The sequence below is a fragment of the Aristolochia californica genome, unplaced genomic scaffold (genome assembly GCF_029961685.1).
Source record: "Aristolochia californica isolate CCGP_79_NKW_82.1479 unplaced genomic scaffold, dmAriCali1.0.hap1 SCAF_9, whole genome shotgun sequence".
Taxonomy (NCBI): Eukaryota; Viridiplantae; Streptophyta; class Magnoliopsida; order Piperales; family Aristolochiaceae; genus Aristolochia; species Aristolochia californica.
In genome coordinates, this window is record NW_027182290.1 from 3423433 (window position 1) to 3437397 (window position 13965).

The following is a 13965-nucleotide window of genomic DNA, read 5'->3' on the forward strand; positions in this document are numbered from 1 at the left end:
TGTCGTTAAGGAACACCAAACTTCATGTCATGTACATTATCATCCATAACTCAAGAGTTCATGTCCCAAGAGTAAAAGGCAAAAAATGATTTCCGCCCGATTTTGAGAATCGTGTATTGATCATCCATTACTCAAGAATTCATGTCCCAAGAGTAAAAGGCGAAAAATGATTTCCTCCCGATTTTGAGAATCATGTACATGATTCATGCACGAGACTCTCTCAGGCACACACCGTCTCGCTCATTTCTGCTCATTTCGTTCCCGCACCCCTCTCTTATGCCCGTAACCCATCTATCATCTCCCTAAACCCCGAACTCTCTGCTCCCTCTCTCGATAGCTAAGATAACTATTTTGCATATTTCACACCAAGTAACTTGATTGGACAGTTATGATCAGACTGCTGAAATAAGCCCTCGAGGTGGGTGAAATTTAAATCTTTCAAGTGCACCCTTTATGCCATTTCTCATGTTCCCAATTCTTCTTTACAACTAGATATAATTAGATATTAAGGTTGATGGAAATCAATACAGATGTTTGTAAGAAATGCAAATCTTGGATACCACATAGAAGGATCGTGAATGGCATATTTACATGAACCGCCGGAGCACATTGAAGCAACAAGACTAGAGGCTTGTGGAAAGCAAGAATAAATATTGCTAACACCACTATATACAATTTTCCTTTACAGACCTACCCTATTATTTTGATCTATGTAATGTAAAGAATTTGTTGATCTGTACACCTGCATCCATTAGATGACAACCAGTTAGAGTTGCTTTCATTTTAAACAGCAAAAGCTGAAACACAACATGAAAAGTCATACACAAGGGTTAAATTTCACTTACATGTAAATCACCCACAAGTACATTTAAGAACAACTGAACGAATTTTATCTGCACAAATCCATCTGCAAAATAACACTGCATATTAGAATTACGGAAAGAAAACAGGCAACAAGGGATTAGCACCAAGTAATAGGGCTGAAAAACTTTACCATTTTCAGCTTTCTGGAGGTAGAGTTGGGCCAGAGTATTTTGCAATTGATTCTTTCATAAGTTCAGGATTTAAGCTGCAAAGATGCAAGTTACGGTTAGCAGATGATGTTTCTGGGAGGAGCAAAAGCAGCAAGTCAAAACTCATGTTTCTTTGACATTTCATTTATCAGAGATCAATGGCCAATTTGACAAGAGGTGTAAGTGTGCTCCAAAATCAGGATTTAGAAGGCCTAGGAAGCTCGTTTCAAATTTGTTAGTAATACAATTTTTGGAATACTTGGGACTTTCAATAGTTGTCGGTATTAAATCCCATGGAAAGTAAATATAGATCGTTCAATTCAACCTTTCCCATCCCTCTTATAATTATACTCTAGAGAAACATCATGTCTTTACCAACTTGTCATATAACGCAATTAAACTGAAAGTCTAAAAAATGGGAAATAGGTGCTCTTAAGATGTCTAACCTGTTTCTGACTCCAAGAAGGGCACAATGTGCAGCACGAGCGGCTGCCGAGGCAGGAGCTATAGCAGCAGCAGGAGCTGCCCGCATAGCACTTGCCAGCGCTTGTCCTGCACTACCTCCGCGCTGATATGTCTTTAGTGGGTTACCAACTAGAGCTGATGCTGTCTTACCAAGTCCATCGCTCAAACTCTCATAAGCCTGTGAATGACCACAATTATCAACCAATGAAGAAAAGAATTGTCAAAAGTTGATAGTTTAAGGACATGGATATTTCATATCACCCACAAAAATAAACCATAACAAAGATGAAAAATAATGAAGATGCAGATATACCTGTTGAATTCCCTGCTGTGCATCTTTAGGCTGATCGGATCTCACACCTCTCTTGGCTCTGCCTCTCTGGGAAGGTGGTCCACTCATTAAAATACATTCAGCATGGAGTAGGATGTCATGTGCTCCAGCTGCTAAATGCACCCCAAGCCCAATAGCTTCAAGTGATATACTTCTGACAAATGCAATTGCCCCTGGAATTCAAAAAAGACAAAAATGTGCACTTAGAATGTGTCAAAAGAGTAAACTGATAATTAAAGAAAATGCCTCGAAATTACGATCAGAAAGCCACTGATCTTCATATCAGAGAAAAGTATAAATTATCTTATTGGTTGCCTCTGTAACTTTGTAAATTCTTTCTTCTTCAATAAACTTCTCAACATCTCTTTAAGCAAAGTGATGGCCTGATTGAATGCTCGACATGTTGTGTAGGTTGTCTAGACATAAGAATGGTCTGTAGTGATTGAAAAGCCCCATAAGGCAGTGGGTTCAGAAGATTCTGGGTATACAACTCCCAAAAGAATCTAAGGCATTTGTAACCTGCCTAATTCTACATGGTATCACAGCAAACCCAAACCCAATCTTTTCTGTTCTGTAGTCCTCCCATCAAGTTCCATGTCTCAGGTCAGAATGTTGTCTCTGCCTACATGTAAGAAGGTCTTAGATTGATTTTTACCCAAACCAAAAGGAGGCAGGTGCCTACTAGAGGAGAAACCCCCCATTCCACTCAAATTCCAGATGTCACATCTACATCTCACGCCAATCTTTTTCCTTCATAATTAAACAAAAAAACTAAAAGAACTGCAACCAAACAATCAAAGTTCTATCGAAGGTGGAATGACCTCCTGTCTAAACAGTCAAATGAGAGGTTTTCTAGTGTGAGATCTTCGGTTCAAGTCTCACCAGGGTAAGGGTTTCGACATCCAAATAAATAAATAAATCAGGTGGAATGGGCCTTTGGTTCGATGGCCACATTGAGTAGTGGTGGTGGTTCGGGGTTCCTGTGTGAGTTCTGTATTCGAGTCTCACCAGCGTATAGGTTTCAACATTCAAAAAATAATAATAAAGAAATAAATCTATCAGTAGTTGGAAGATAACAGACTCAGTAGTTCTAAAGTTGTATGTCTAACCCATGCAACCTGTCTAATTTCCTAGGCAAGAGAGCAGCCGTCAATTGGTAAAAAGTCCCACAACAATTGTGAGGTTGGGAGAACCTAGACTTATAAATTAGGCAAAAGCTTCATTTTGGCAATATATAACAATTGAAGGCCAGACTCCACAATGTCCATGCATTTCGTTACTGTCAATGAAGTTTTCTTTTTTGGGGTTGTTAATGTCAATGAATATTAGAAAAAGAGAAAAGGGGTGTTTCTCACCCTATTAATGTTCTTGAACATAAGGAAATACTTAAAAGTAGAAAACTAATGTTTTGTATAATAAAAAATAATGCTTTTCGACAAATCTTCTTGAAGCTGTGAGATAATTAAAAAAAAAAAAAAATCACAACAGAGCCAGTTCTTGGGTACCTCTTTGCATTCCCTTGAGCAACCTCTGATCTTTCTTGTAACTGTTGACCGGCAAAGAAACCAGTTTGGCAGTTCCAGAACCGACGGCATATAATGACCTAATAGGAGCAAGTCCTTTCAATAGTTTATGCACCTAACACCAAAAAAGTATGGTCATCGAATTCACAATCAGGATGAGTATCATAATACAAAATAGAGTATCAAAATTCCTAAGAAGACTAAAAGAGAAGGCTCACAACCTGGTTATGAGATATATCTTCCAGCCACTCCCCTAATATCATCTCACCTACGCTGCTCCATCCATAAACACCAACAGCACGGACATGCTTGAGCTGTAGCTCAATTCCCTGCATAAAAAATTGCCATTATTTCCTCAATTCCCATTCTTCTACTTTTTAAGCCCACAATACCAAAATGTTAAGCTGCAAACAGAATGAATAACACTGTTCATAGTGTATGATTCCATTAACCCATAGAAGACTTATCACATTTTAAGATACCAACAGTGTTGTAAACCTATACTCTAGGCATCACCTCAGCGGCTAGGCATGCACTGGAGCTGAGACAAGGGCTCAGTTTCCAGGCAAGTATATGCCTAGTGAGTAAATTTTATGTCCTTCTAAACATTCATCTCTTTGAAAAGAAGGAATGCCAAGGAACAAGCATGTCAAATGTCAAAGGTCATAAGAAGGGTGATAAAAGATATTGAAAGAAGACTGGCAAAATGCTTATGCGCACCTAGACAGCATTTCAATACTAGGTCATGACAGAGTATTGAAGAAATTTGCGACCATGCAACATCGCAAGATTCAAGAGGAAGTCCTAGAGTTTCTTTTTGCTTTCAGGTTATTCCTTTAGTTGCATTAAGTGTGGAATGTATTTCATCATTGTGTTTTCATGAAACAACTGAAAGGTATCAGGCAGAATAATGAGATGACTCGTCCAATAAATCCAGAAAAAGAGAGAGAGAGAGAGAGAACAAAGTTTACAGGATCTAGTAACCACATCATAAAGTCAACTTGGTATTACCCAAGATTAAAAGACAACCATGCCCACAACTAGAAGCTTATTTTTTTTTATAAGAAGGCATAAAAATGAATGCAACCAGGTGGAGTAATAGTCTCAAGATTGCTCTTTTAAGAGGACAGTATCTTGACCATTCAACAATTTTTTTTTGAAATGTTCTTGACCATTCAACAATGATATCCAAAAGAATAGCTTGCATCAACTTTGCACGTCTCCAACCATTTGAACTCTTGAGTCTCCAGCCATTTGAACTATTGAGTAGTGAGTAATATAACTTCCCTTGTCACCCTCCCTTTTTTTTTTTCATTTTTTCAACTTTTGAAAGACCTATACTATATATCCAATCAGTTTTTTTTTTTATGAAATGTGATTTTATTAAGAAAGCAAAGAGGAGGAGCTAACTCCTAACAACAAGCTATATATCCATCAGTTAGAACCATTTTTTGTAAGTATGGATTGAACTCCTTGGCACCTCAAGGTCAGATCATAAGCAACAGGACCCATGTCTGAAAAGTGATGCTTGAAATGATCTCTGATCCTTAAAAACTTTAGAATAAACGCTAGCAAAACTCCTAAAAAAAGTTTCCACATCCATGTACTAGAGGTTTACCTTCCAAGGAACAAGGTTAAGAAGTTCTGCATAGTTTCCTCCTCGAAGTGCCACAAGGTTGATATGACGTGGATTATAATCAATTCGCACTACTCCAGGCCATATGTCAAACTTCTGAAAGAAAGAACCAAATAAATAAATAAATAAAAGTCACATGTAAGAAACTCTAGATCAGTAAAGATTTCCTGTGGCTCCATGTTACATGAAATTTTTAAGCTTGGCTGGCAACCAGTATGCAGTCCTCAAAACTCACTTAATCAAAGAAAAATAGAAGAAAATACAGCAAACCATGAAGAAATGATCAGCAGCAAAGTTTAGACTATACCATTGAAGAATCTAGAATTGTAAATGGAAAAAGAGCAGAGATATGAATAGATCAATAGAACATTTAAGTTACTTGCCTGGAAGAAAGGAAGCAAAGCCTCCTCCACAATTGCTTGCCCCCCAGTGCAATTCATAGTTGGAGGCATTCTTGGCTCACCCAGATCACTTGAAAGATTTGGAGATTGATCTGAGGGCATATCCTTTGAAGCAAAGAAGCTTACAAGGAAATCAAGTTGGCTTTGATCGAGATGCAAGCATATAGGACGAAATGCAAGGCAGAGCCTGTGGAAGACAAAAAATCACCCATTTAAATGTCTGTACCAGAAGTGAAAAGAAAAGAATTTATTTTTTGAAAAAGAAAAGAAAAGAATTTATGAAATAAAATGAATTACATAACTTTATATATGACCAGTGTTTCTCTCTCCTCCAATAGATTTTTTTGTTTTTAAGCATTTGGCTCATTTGGTGCCCAGAGTCTGTTGAAACTGGGTTCAACCAGATATAATCACCTCACCCGGTTGGTCATTGGATTGGGTTTAATAACATTAAATATGACTATTTCAAGAGAGCATGGAAAATATGCATTTCAGCTCATCCCAAATCTTTAAGAAAGTATCAGGCAGATGCATCCAAAAACCAGTGTTGCTAGGTTGAATAGTCATTATATAACATAATAGTGTGTATAATGTCTATAATTGCACTGCTTCCAAGAGATAATCATTTATAAATAGTTCTTGTAGCTGTACTCAAAATAGCTGTTGGTTGAATCATGCACTACATAAATCAAAAGAAATCACTTAAAAAACAAAATAGATCCTGACTACCTGTACTCCTCCAGGGGAGTCACTGGGTCTGGCCTCACAGCTTCCAACTCTAGTCTGAACGCTTTTGTACAAGAACCTCTAGGATGATCTTTTGAATCATATTCTCCAAGCACCTTCAAGGAAAACCAAACAGCCACCTATTAGTTTACAGAGGGATATAATATCTCAGGGAAAAATACTTGAAAATGATGTCATACCATCTTCCAAGGTGCATCCATGCTCCAATCATAAAGATGGATCTCTCGAACTGAGAGAGACAGCTTTGAGACATATATTTCTCCTTCAGGAAACATGTTATAATGAATGTTCATACCAGATAAAACAAGCTCAAGACATACTGATGGATCTCTTCCACCAGTATTTGTGGATTTCTTTCTCAAATGCACCCAATCAGATCCAGCATACATTGTCCATCGAACATCAATATTTTTCAGAACAAGTCGTCCCCTTGGCTTGCAAGATTCGGTAGGTAAATCACAATTGGACATGTGAAGATTGTTCCCTTGAGGCCTTTGAGAGTGATCACTCAAACTTTTCAAATGATTTTCAACTATCCTCAGAGAGCAGTCCTCATACCATTCGCCACTCCTTCCACTCTCCATCGCCTGACAAACAGCCTTTTTGGATCTGTTGGAAACCCTATTTAATGAACGGTCGTTTCCAGCCACTGGAGCCACAGGCAGCAACTCAGATATATAATATCCTTCTATAAGCTCAGGTATCAGAGAGTAAACATCACCTGACATGGTGCTTCTAATATTAGAGTTGCTTGCATTAAGAGGCACAACCCAATCATCAGAAATTTGAGACTGAACTTTGGAAGAGCCATGCAATTTTACATCTCCATCCCAATAAAAAGCATCCTCAAAAATCTCATCCATGAGACCTACTTCATGAGCATCTCTAGTAGACGAATTTCCATGAGAAGTATGGGGTATAGAATGACTGTTGGTACGGATCTTAATTGCATTAGAAGAATCATCATGCCCATCCTTTCTTTGATAAATGGTGTTCCACCTACTTTGCAAATGCACAATAGAATCCTCTATATTTGGTGCAAAAAGCTCCTGAAGCTGAGCAACAAGGAGAACTAGTCCAGCAGTGGTATCATGGCACGTACTCAGATTGATGTGACAGCTCGAGCACTCAAGCTCCCATAGCAGATCACTAGTACAATTAGTTTTTAGAGTGGCTTCTATGAGTGGCTCTCTAGCTACTTTCACATAGCCTCTCCTATGAAGGGTATCTATTCCATAAGTTCTACAAACATTTGATCCAGCTGAAGAAGAAAGAAGAAGGCCAAGATCCTGTAGCTTTATCTTGTAATCTGAATCCACATATCCATTATAAAGACTCAGCGAGGATGAAGCTAAAATACAAGCCATATTGTGTTCACAACCATAGTCAGGTTCTGACATATCACCACTGCACGTTGAATTCTTTACAGATGGCTCATAACTCAAAGCAACATCAACCAACTCAAGAAAGAATGAATCCTCAAAAGATTTACTGTTTGTGTCATTACAATCCACATCTCTACGTTCATTCGAAGGCAAACTAAAAAAGGAGCATATACCACTCACCCAATCCAAACGACCACCCGGAGCAACTATTGTAGCACATTTAACACTGATTGAAGTGACATTTCGTAATAATTGCGGGTCTCTCAGGTGTATAATAGCTGTGCCAGCAGTGCCAAAAGACAAGGTATTGGTGCCTTCCCCATCACCCCTTTGCTTTGCAGAATTGCTGCAAGAGATTAGTAGAAGATCTTGAGATGAGGAAGATGAACTAAGAGAACCGCATAACTCCCCTTCATCATGGCAGACCCAAACAAAACTAGCACCATCAATTCCCCCAAGATTTGACACTGAGAGCAACTCAAACTTTTTGACATCCAATCGAAGCTGTGTCCATTGGCCTGGGAGGTCCTTCTGTAATGAACTTTTAACATCTTCTTTCTGGTCCAAACTAATGGATAGATCTACCATGTTACAGTCCACAAGAACTGATGTCTGAGACAAACTGCCCGGACTTGGTGAAGTCTCTTCTTGCATGGAGTTGTCATCAGCTGTCATGCTCGAACCGTGTGATTCAGCTGTCAGGCCATGAACAACTTGATCTAAAAGATAATCTAACTGTCTATAATCAGAAGAGTCAAGACAAATCCAAACAAGAGGAAGCCGAATATGCAACAAAAAACCAGAGCTCAAAATCATCTCTTGCCTTATAAAAAAATCTCTCTCTTCCAAGTCTTCCACTGTAGTTACAGAGTTAAATTCATAACCTTGTTCAACTACCTTGTTCCCTTTTCTTGACTTCTGAGAGGTTGCCAGGCCCCAGGCTTTCCTGGCTATCCATTGACCTGTCACAGGCCCCTCTTGCCAAAACATACTGATGCTAGAATTATGACCATCACTCATATGTGCAACAGAAAAAAATTTCTTGGCAGTAAAACTCAATTTGCCAGAACTTTCATGAGAAGACATGATCAAGTAGCTCTTAAGCTCTCCAAAATTTAACTGGACTGAGCTGGAAGTGTTATGAGAAAAAACCTGCTGAGAACTTGAATTTGGTCTTGACTTATCTATTTTGGATATTGAGCGAGAGAAATCTAACCCTATGAAGGAAGAGGACAGCCTCAAATCTCCTTCATTTTCAAAAGGAAAACACAATATGATCCTTGTATCCGCAAGGGAAACACACCCTTGCATGCTTCCTTTTGAAGAAGTGGTCACAGAATATTTTGGACAGCTTCTCTTCATGTCCTCATGAAGTCTCCTCTCATCTTTCTCCCCAAGAATCTCAGACTTCAAATCTCCATTTTCATTGCTTGTCTCAATAGAGTCACTTACTTTCTTTATAAAATCTGATAGTACATTTACTAGATGAAAATTCATCCAGAAAATGAAAGGGGGCAGCTCAACAAAAAAAGATGTTGTTTGATTTGATTTGCCATCTGAATAAGTGGAAGAAAACCAAATATGCAAACAGGAACCACTCAGAGACCTTAAAAGCGGAACCTTAACCAATTGATCAATGCCGGACCTGCTGACTGTTTCTTCTGACTCAGGTTGTGCGATAGGAAACTTGAATCGAGGTAGAGCACCCAGAACTTCAGCTTGCCACTGCTGGACTGGAAGAATATGATGATGAGAGCTTTCATGGTCTGACAACTTGCATTCAATGGAGCTATTTCCAGCACTAAAGTAATTATCAACGTTGAAATGACTCAGCATTGCTTCGAATCTTGTCTTTTGATGGCAAATCTGTTTGACTTCGTCAGAAGTCTGAAATTAGTAAATCGGCCAATTGGACACAAAAAGTTCACTAAAGAGACGCTTACTGTTTAATCTTAGTTTATTTTTTACTGGCTTTATAATGAAAGGAAAACAGAAACCAGAGAAACAAAATAATTACCTCCAAAACAAGATTTAAGTCTGTGCACTTGGCTTCTACATAATGTACAACCTATCCATCATAATGCAGATAAATATAAGGTCCTAATATTCATTATTTACTGTAATCTGGCTTGGAACACGTTCCAGACAACCTTTCAATACATATGACATACCTGAGCCTCATCATGGAAAGAAAGAACCAGAGAGATAGCAGCAACAGTTATTTGAAATTTCATTTGAACATGTTGTTGATCTGAAAAAGCCAATGAGTAAAAAAAGTAAAAAATAAAAATAAAAATAAAAACCTCAACAAGATAACAGCCAATTGCATTAGAATACCAAATATGTTGGATATGTTAAAAGCAGAATCCACTATTCATTTTTTGGGGAGAAAGAAACATTATTCATATAATTATCACTGAATGTAGTGCAAGCTAGCATCAAAGCACTGGGAATGTGAAACTCTCACAGAGGTTAATCACAACAAGTAACTGCCTCGATAGCATTCAAATTATTGTTGTGAGGCTCTATTGTAAAAATTCAAGTGCACAATGGAACAAAAATAATTTATATCCTTATCACTTTAGGGTTTAGTGTTTTTATATTATGAATTACAAACAAGGAAACAGTGAGTAGATTAGAACATTGCATAAATCTCCATCGGTATTTAAAAAAGCTACTCAAACAGTCATAATGAACTTTTTACCTAATTATAACAAAAACTTTGAATCTATAAGAGGTTATACATTAATACTACTTCCTTCAAGAAAACAGTGAAAATGGCTCACCAGAGGTAACACGAGTCGATCCAGATGCCATGCTAGATGCAGCAGTTATGGCACTGAAAACAGAACAAGTCCAGTTCCATATTCCATCATTATCAAGAGCAGCTTGTGAATTCCTCAGCTCCTCGAAACATTCGAAAAATTGATCTATGCTGCATGAGACGATTATATATACTTAGCTTAGCTTACTTAGCTTTTCTGACAGAAACATAAAACAAATATTCACATGAAGTGGGAAAACATAGTTCTTCCTTGCCAGTCATTTGAAAATAAGCAATTTTAAAGTAAATTTGTAAATATAAAGTGTAAAAATCCTATCATAAAAAGTCCATACCATGTAACATATAAACTGTTACATAGAAATACAAACCTTGCCCCAACATCTTGCACATCTTCAACTCCATCTTTCTGCTTGTCAAACTGAGGCACCCAGTTGGCAATTAGATATGTCCCTGGTAACATAGCATCTGTCGCAGCTTCTTGATTGGCGAGAGAGCATAAAGACAAGGTATCTTTGTCGCCACTAGCTCCCATTTTATCAGCAATGTTAGAAGATCCCAGGGTAAAAGAATGGAAATGAGATGTAGTAGGATCTGCAGCCTTCTTAAGGACATTGCTACCTACTACTCCCACATCTTTTAGGCATTTCCATAAGTGCAACATCCATATTATGGTGCTTGGCTGAAGCCTTAATAACAGAGGATCAAATGAAATATCCAAAGACCCATTTGTCCAGGGCATATTTAACTTCACAGTTCCAGAGAACCCACCACTTTCCCCAGTTAGAATTGGAGTTGTGAAACCCGAAGGGCAGCTTTCAATACGAAGAAGCTCAACTATTGCACCCCGGAAGTTCAGAAAGTTTGTTAATCTAGTCATACTCTCAGCTCTTGCCGCTGATTCTCGGCAACCATCTTCTTCAGAAAAACATGTGCCAAGCTCTAGTTCTGTTACCCGGAAGACAAGGACTTTTTTGGGTTCTGATATTTTCTGGCCCCTCACCAGTGACAATCTTATTTCATCATTCTTTGGAAAAGGGTCAATAACAATAAAAAGGTTTCTGACTTTTATATGGAAGATCGTGAGCAACCATTCCAGTTTCTTGAAAATTTTGTTAACCCCATCGCCAACCAAAGAAACAGATCCAATACTATCATAGACTGTTTCAGGTTTAGGATTTTCTACACCAGTGCTGAAACATTGTTTACTATCTTCACTTGGCATGCACTTAGAATCAGCATCAAGTGGTGAACTACCACCCAGGGAAGGAGTAAGCACTAGTTCAAGGTCCTCCAATTCAATCTGACAATTTTTTTCCTTCCATGGAACTTGAACCACTAAAGAGCCAATAGATCCTTCTGTTATATTGAATGGCAGAGTTTCACCAATCTGGTAAAAAGGAGTGAAAGACAAAGGTGTCAGTTTCCAAGTCATTATTATCAAAATTTGGATAAACATCCGTCCAAAGGAGTACAACAACTAATATATACAATATTTAATTAGACTATAAAGATGATCCCCCTCCCCAAATACCCGACCACCCCCCCCGCAAAAAAAAAAAAAGCTGCAAGTAGCTTTTGTAGCCATTTCAAGACAACTTACGGATGTTACACTTTTTATAGTTTCTTTCAATTATGTTATGTTTTAGCTTCATTTTCAGCTTAGAGTCAACTAACCAGCAAGTAGGCATTTTGCCACTTAGATAAGATAGATTCTGTTCTTAACTTGCATGACTTCATCTTGTCACTTTTTATTCTTCCATTTCTCAACCTCTATAAAGCACATGTAAAGCAGCCAGGTCTACACATTATGCATGTATGATCATGATTCAACTTAGGCCTAACAAATCAGGCCAAGAATATGTTTTGAGTGATAGCATCACATGAGACACAAGCTCCTATAGCACCAGTTCATGAAAGTATGCTAAGAAAATTTATGTTATTCATAATGTAAGCTTGTTACACACAACCTGGAACATTAGAAACTCAGATGGGGTGAAGCGAAGTCAAAAAAGCTCGTATAAACCCATGATCAGTTTGGATGATTTCAACCTGGTGGCGCACTCTAATCTCTCTAATCAGGAAAATTTGTCCCTATTGAAGTAGGAAGAAAATTTATGAGTATGCTGGTTAAGGAGTTCTCTCTTTCAACGCACTAAACTTCAAAAAATATAATGCAGATATCTTCCAAAGCAATTATGTTGTTTTCCATTTGGATTTTGATGTGACGATTCTTGCTCGTGATATTTGCAGATGTTGCTCCTAAACAACCAGCTAGGACAAGCACAACCCTGTTGAATCAAGTCCCATCATTTGAAAAAGTTGTACAAGAGAAGCAGAAAAAGGTGGATTCAGCTTTTGGCTCAACAGTCATATGCAGGATTTCTAGCGTGAAGTCTTAGGTCCGAGTCTTACCAAGGGCAATGAGTGTAGTGAGCATGTGTAATCAGAATTCAAAAAAAAAAAAAAAAGAGAGAGAGAGAGAGAGATAAGCAGCAAAAGTGAAGACATTGCTTCAACACTTACTGCTTAACTCTGTCGGCTTTAACCTCAAGAGTTACATTGTGATTAGAAGGTTTGAATACTCAGAAAACCGTATTAATAGGGAGGCAGATCAACAGTCACTACAAACAGCCCCAACCATGAAACACATAAATGCCGCTCAGACACCTCGAGTTCTACTTGATTGAGTTTAATATGAAATTCTAAGGTCTTGCACAAATAGGCTCATATATTCTCTCACTTGTAGAGTTCTTTCCCTTTTTAAAAAATTTCATATGAAGTACTCCAAACCTTAAATCAATCAAACCTAGTCAAATTTTGTTGAAAGTAACAAAACGAGCCTAAAAAACAATCAAGCTCGAATACCCAAGATTAACCAGACACGCAAAAAGTAAACGATTAGGAAACTTCATTTTCGAGAGAACTAAAGCCAGAAAATAACACCATATCACCCAATTTTCGAATTTGAAGACGCGCATACCTGCTGGTTAATAAATTCGACATTGAGCGCGAGATTACGGAGCCGAATGGTGCCAGCGCCTGGCTGTACATCGAGCTGATTGGCATCAATGTCCCCAACAATAAGATTCTTAAGAAAGTGTTTGCAGATGCCTTTTACAGGCGCCCGAGTGAACATCTCCTCCGCCCAGCGAAGGAACATCTCCTTCGCCTTGGCGAAGCGAGAGAACATCTTCTTCCGCGACTCAGCTCTCCGTACTCCAGAATCTACACAAGGGTTTCAGGATTCTAGGGTTTGGGGGACGGATCCGGTCGTAAAGGAAGCTGCTTTTGCTGTCCCACCGCCCCATGAAGAGGGAAAGGGGAAGGAATGGCTGCGGCAAAAGAGATTGGCAACAAGAAAAGAGTTTTCGGTCTGAAATTGTTTTTATCATTTTTTTTTAATTGGAATGACGTAAATTTACCAAAATGTCCACTTACCTGACTTAACAGACTTTTCACAGTTAAGCTGTCTTCGAGCTATCCAAATCAGTAATCCGGCGGTAGTTACTTTTCGCGGGAGTGAGCCTTTAGGAAATCCCTCGTATGGCCATCCTCCAAATGAGACTCGCGGGCTACGGTCTTTTGCTTAGTTTGAACCAAAAAGGGGTATTTCGGAATAGAAAAAGGGCGGCAGGGACCGGCAAAGGTCAATCGAAGGCTTCTTCGGGCTTTCTCTTCC

General features: G+C 38.5%; 1 protein-coding gene across 1 annotated transcript; it reads right to left on the reverse strand.

The window, feature by feature from the left end:
• Positions 1-417: 417 nt before the first annotated feature.
• LOC137940290 (autophagy-related protein 2) lies at positions 418-13627 on the reverse strand. The gene is made up of 16 exons (XM_068785253.1): positions 13267-13627; positions 10655-11673; positions 10288-10436; positions 9673-9752; positions 9519-9569; positions 6296-9367; positions 6099-6211; positions 5352-5556; positions 4951-5064; positions 3554-3661; positions 3315-3447; positions 1792-1982; positions 1460-1656; positions 995-1069; positions 846-907; positions 418-742 (listed from the first exon to the last, which is right to left on the reverse strand). Exons 1-14 carry the CDS (start codon positions 13474-13476, stop codon positions 1000-1002), a joined length of 5712 nt encoding a protein of 1903 aa, XP_068641354.1. The 5' UTR covers positions 13477-13627; the 3' UTR covers positions 418-742; positions 846-907; positions 995-999.
• Positions 13628-13965: the final 338 nt, after the last annotated feature.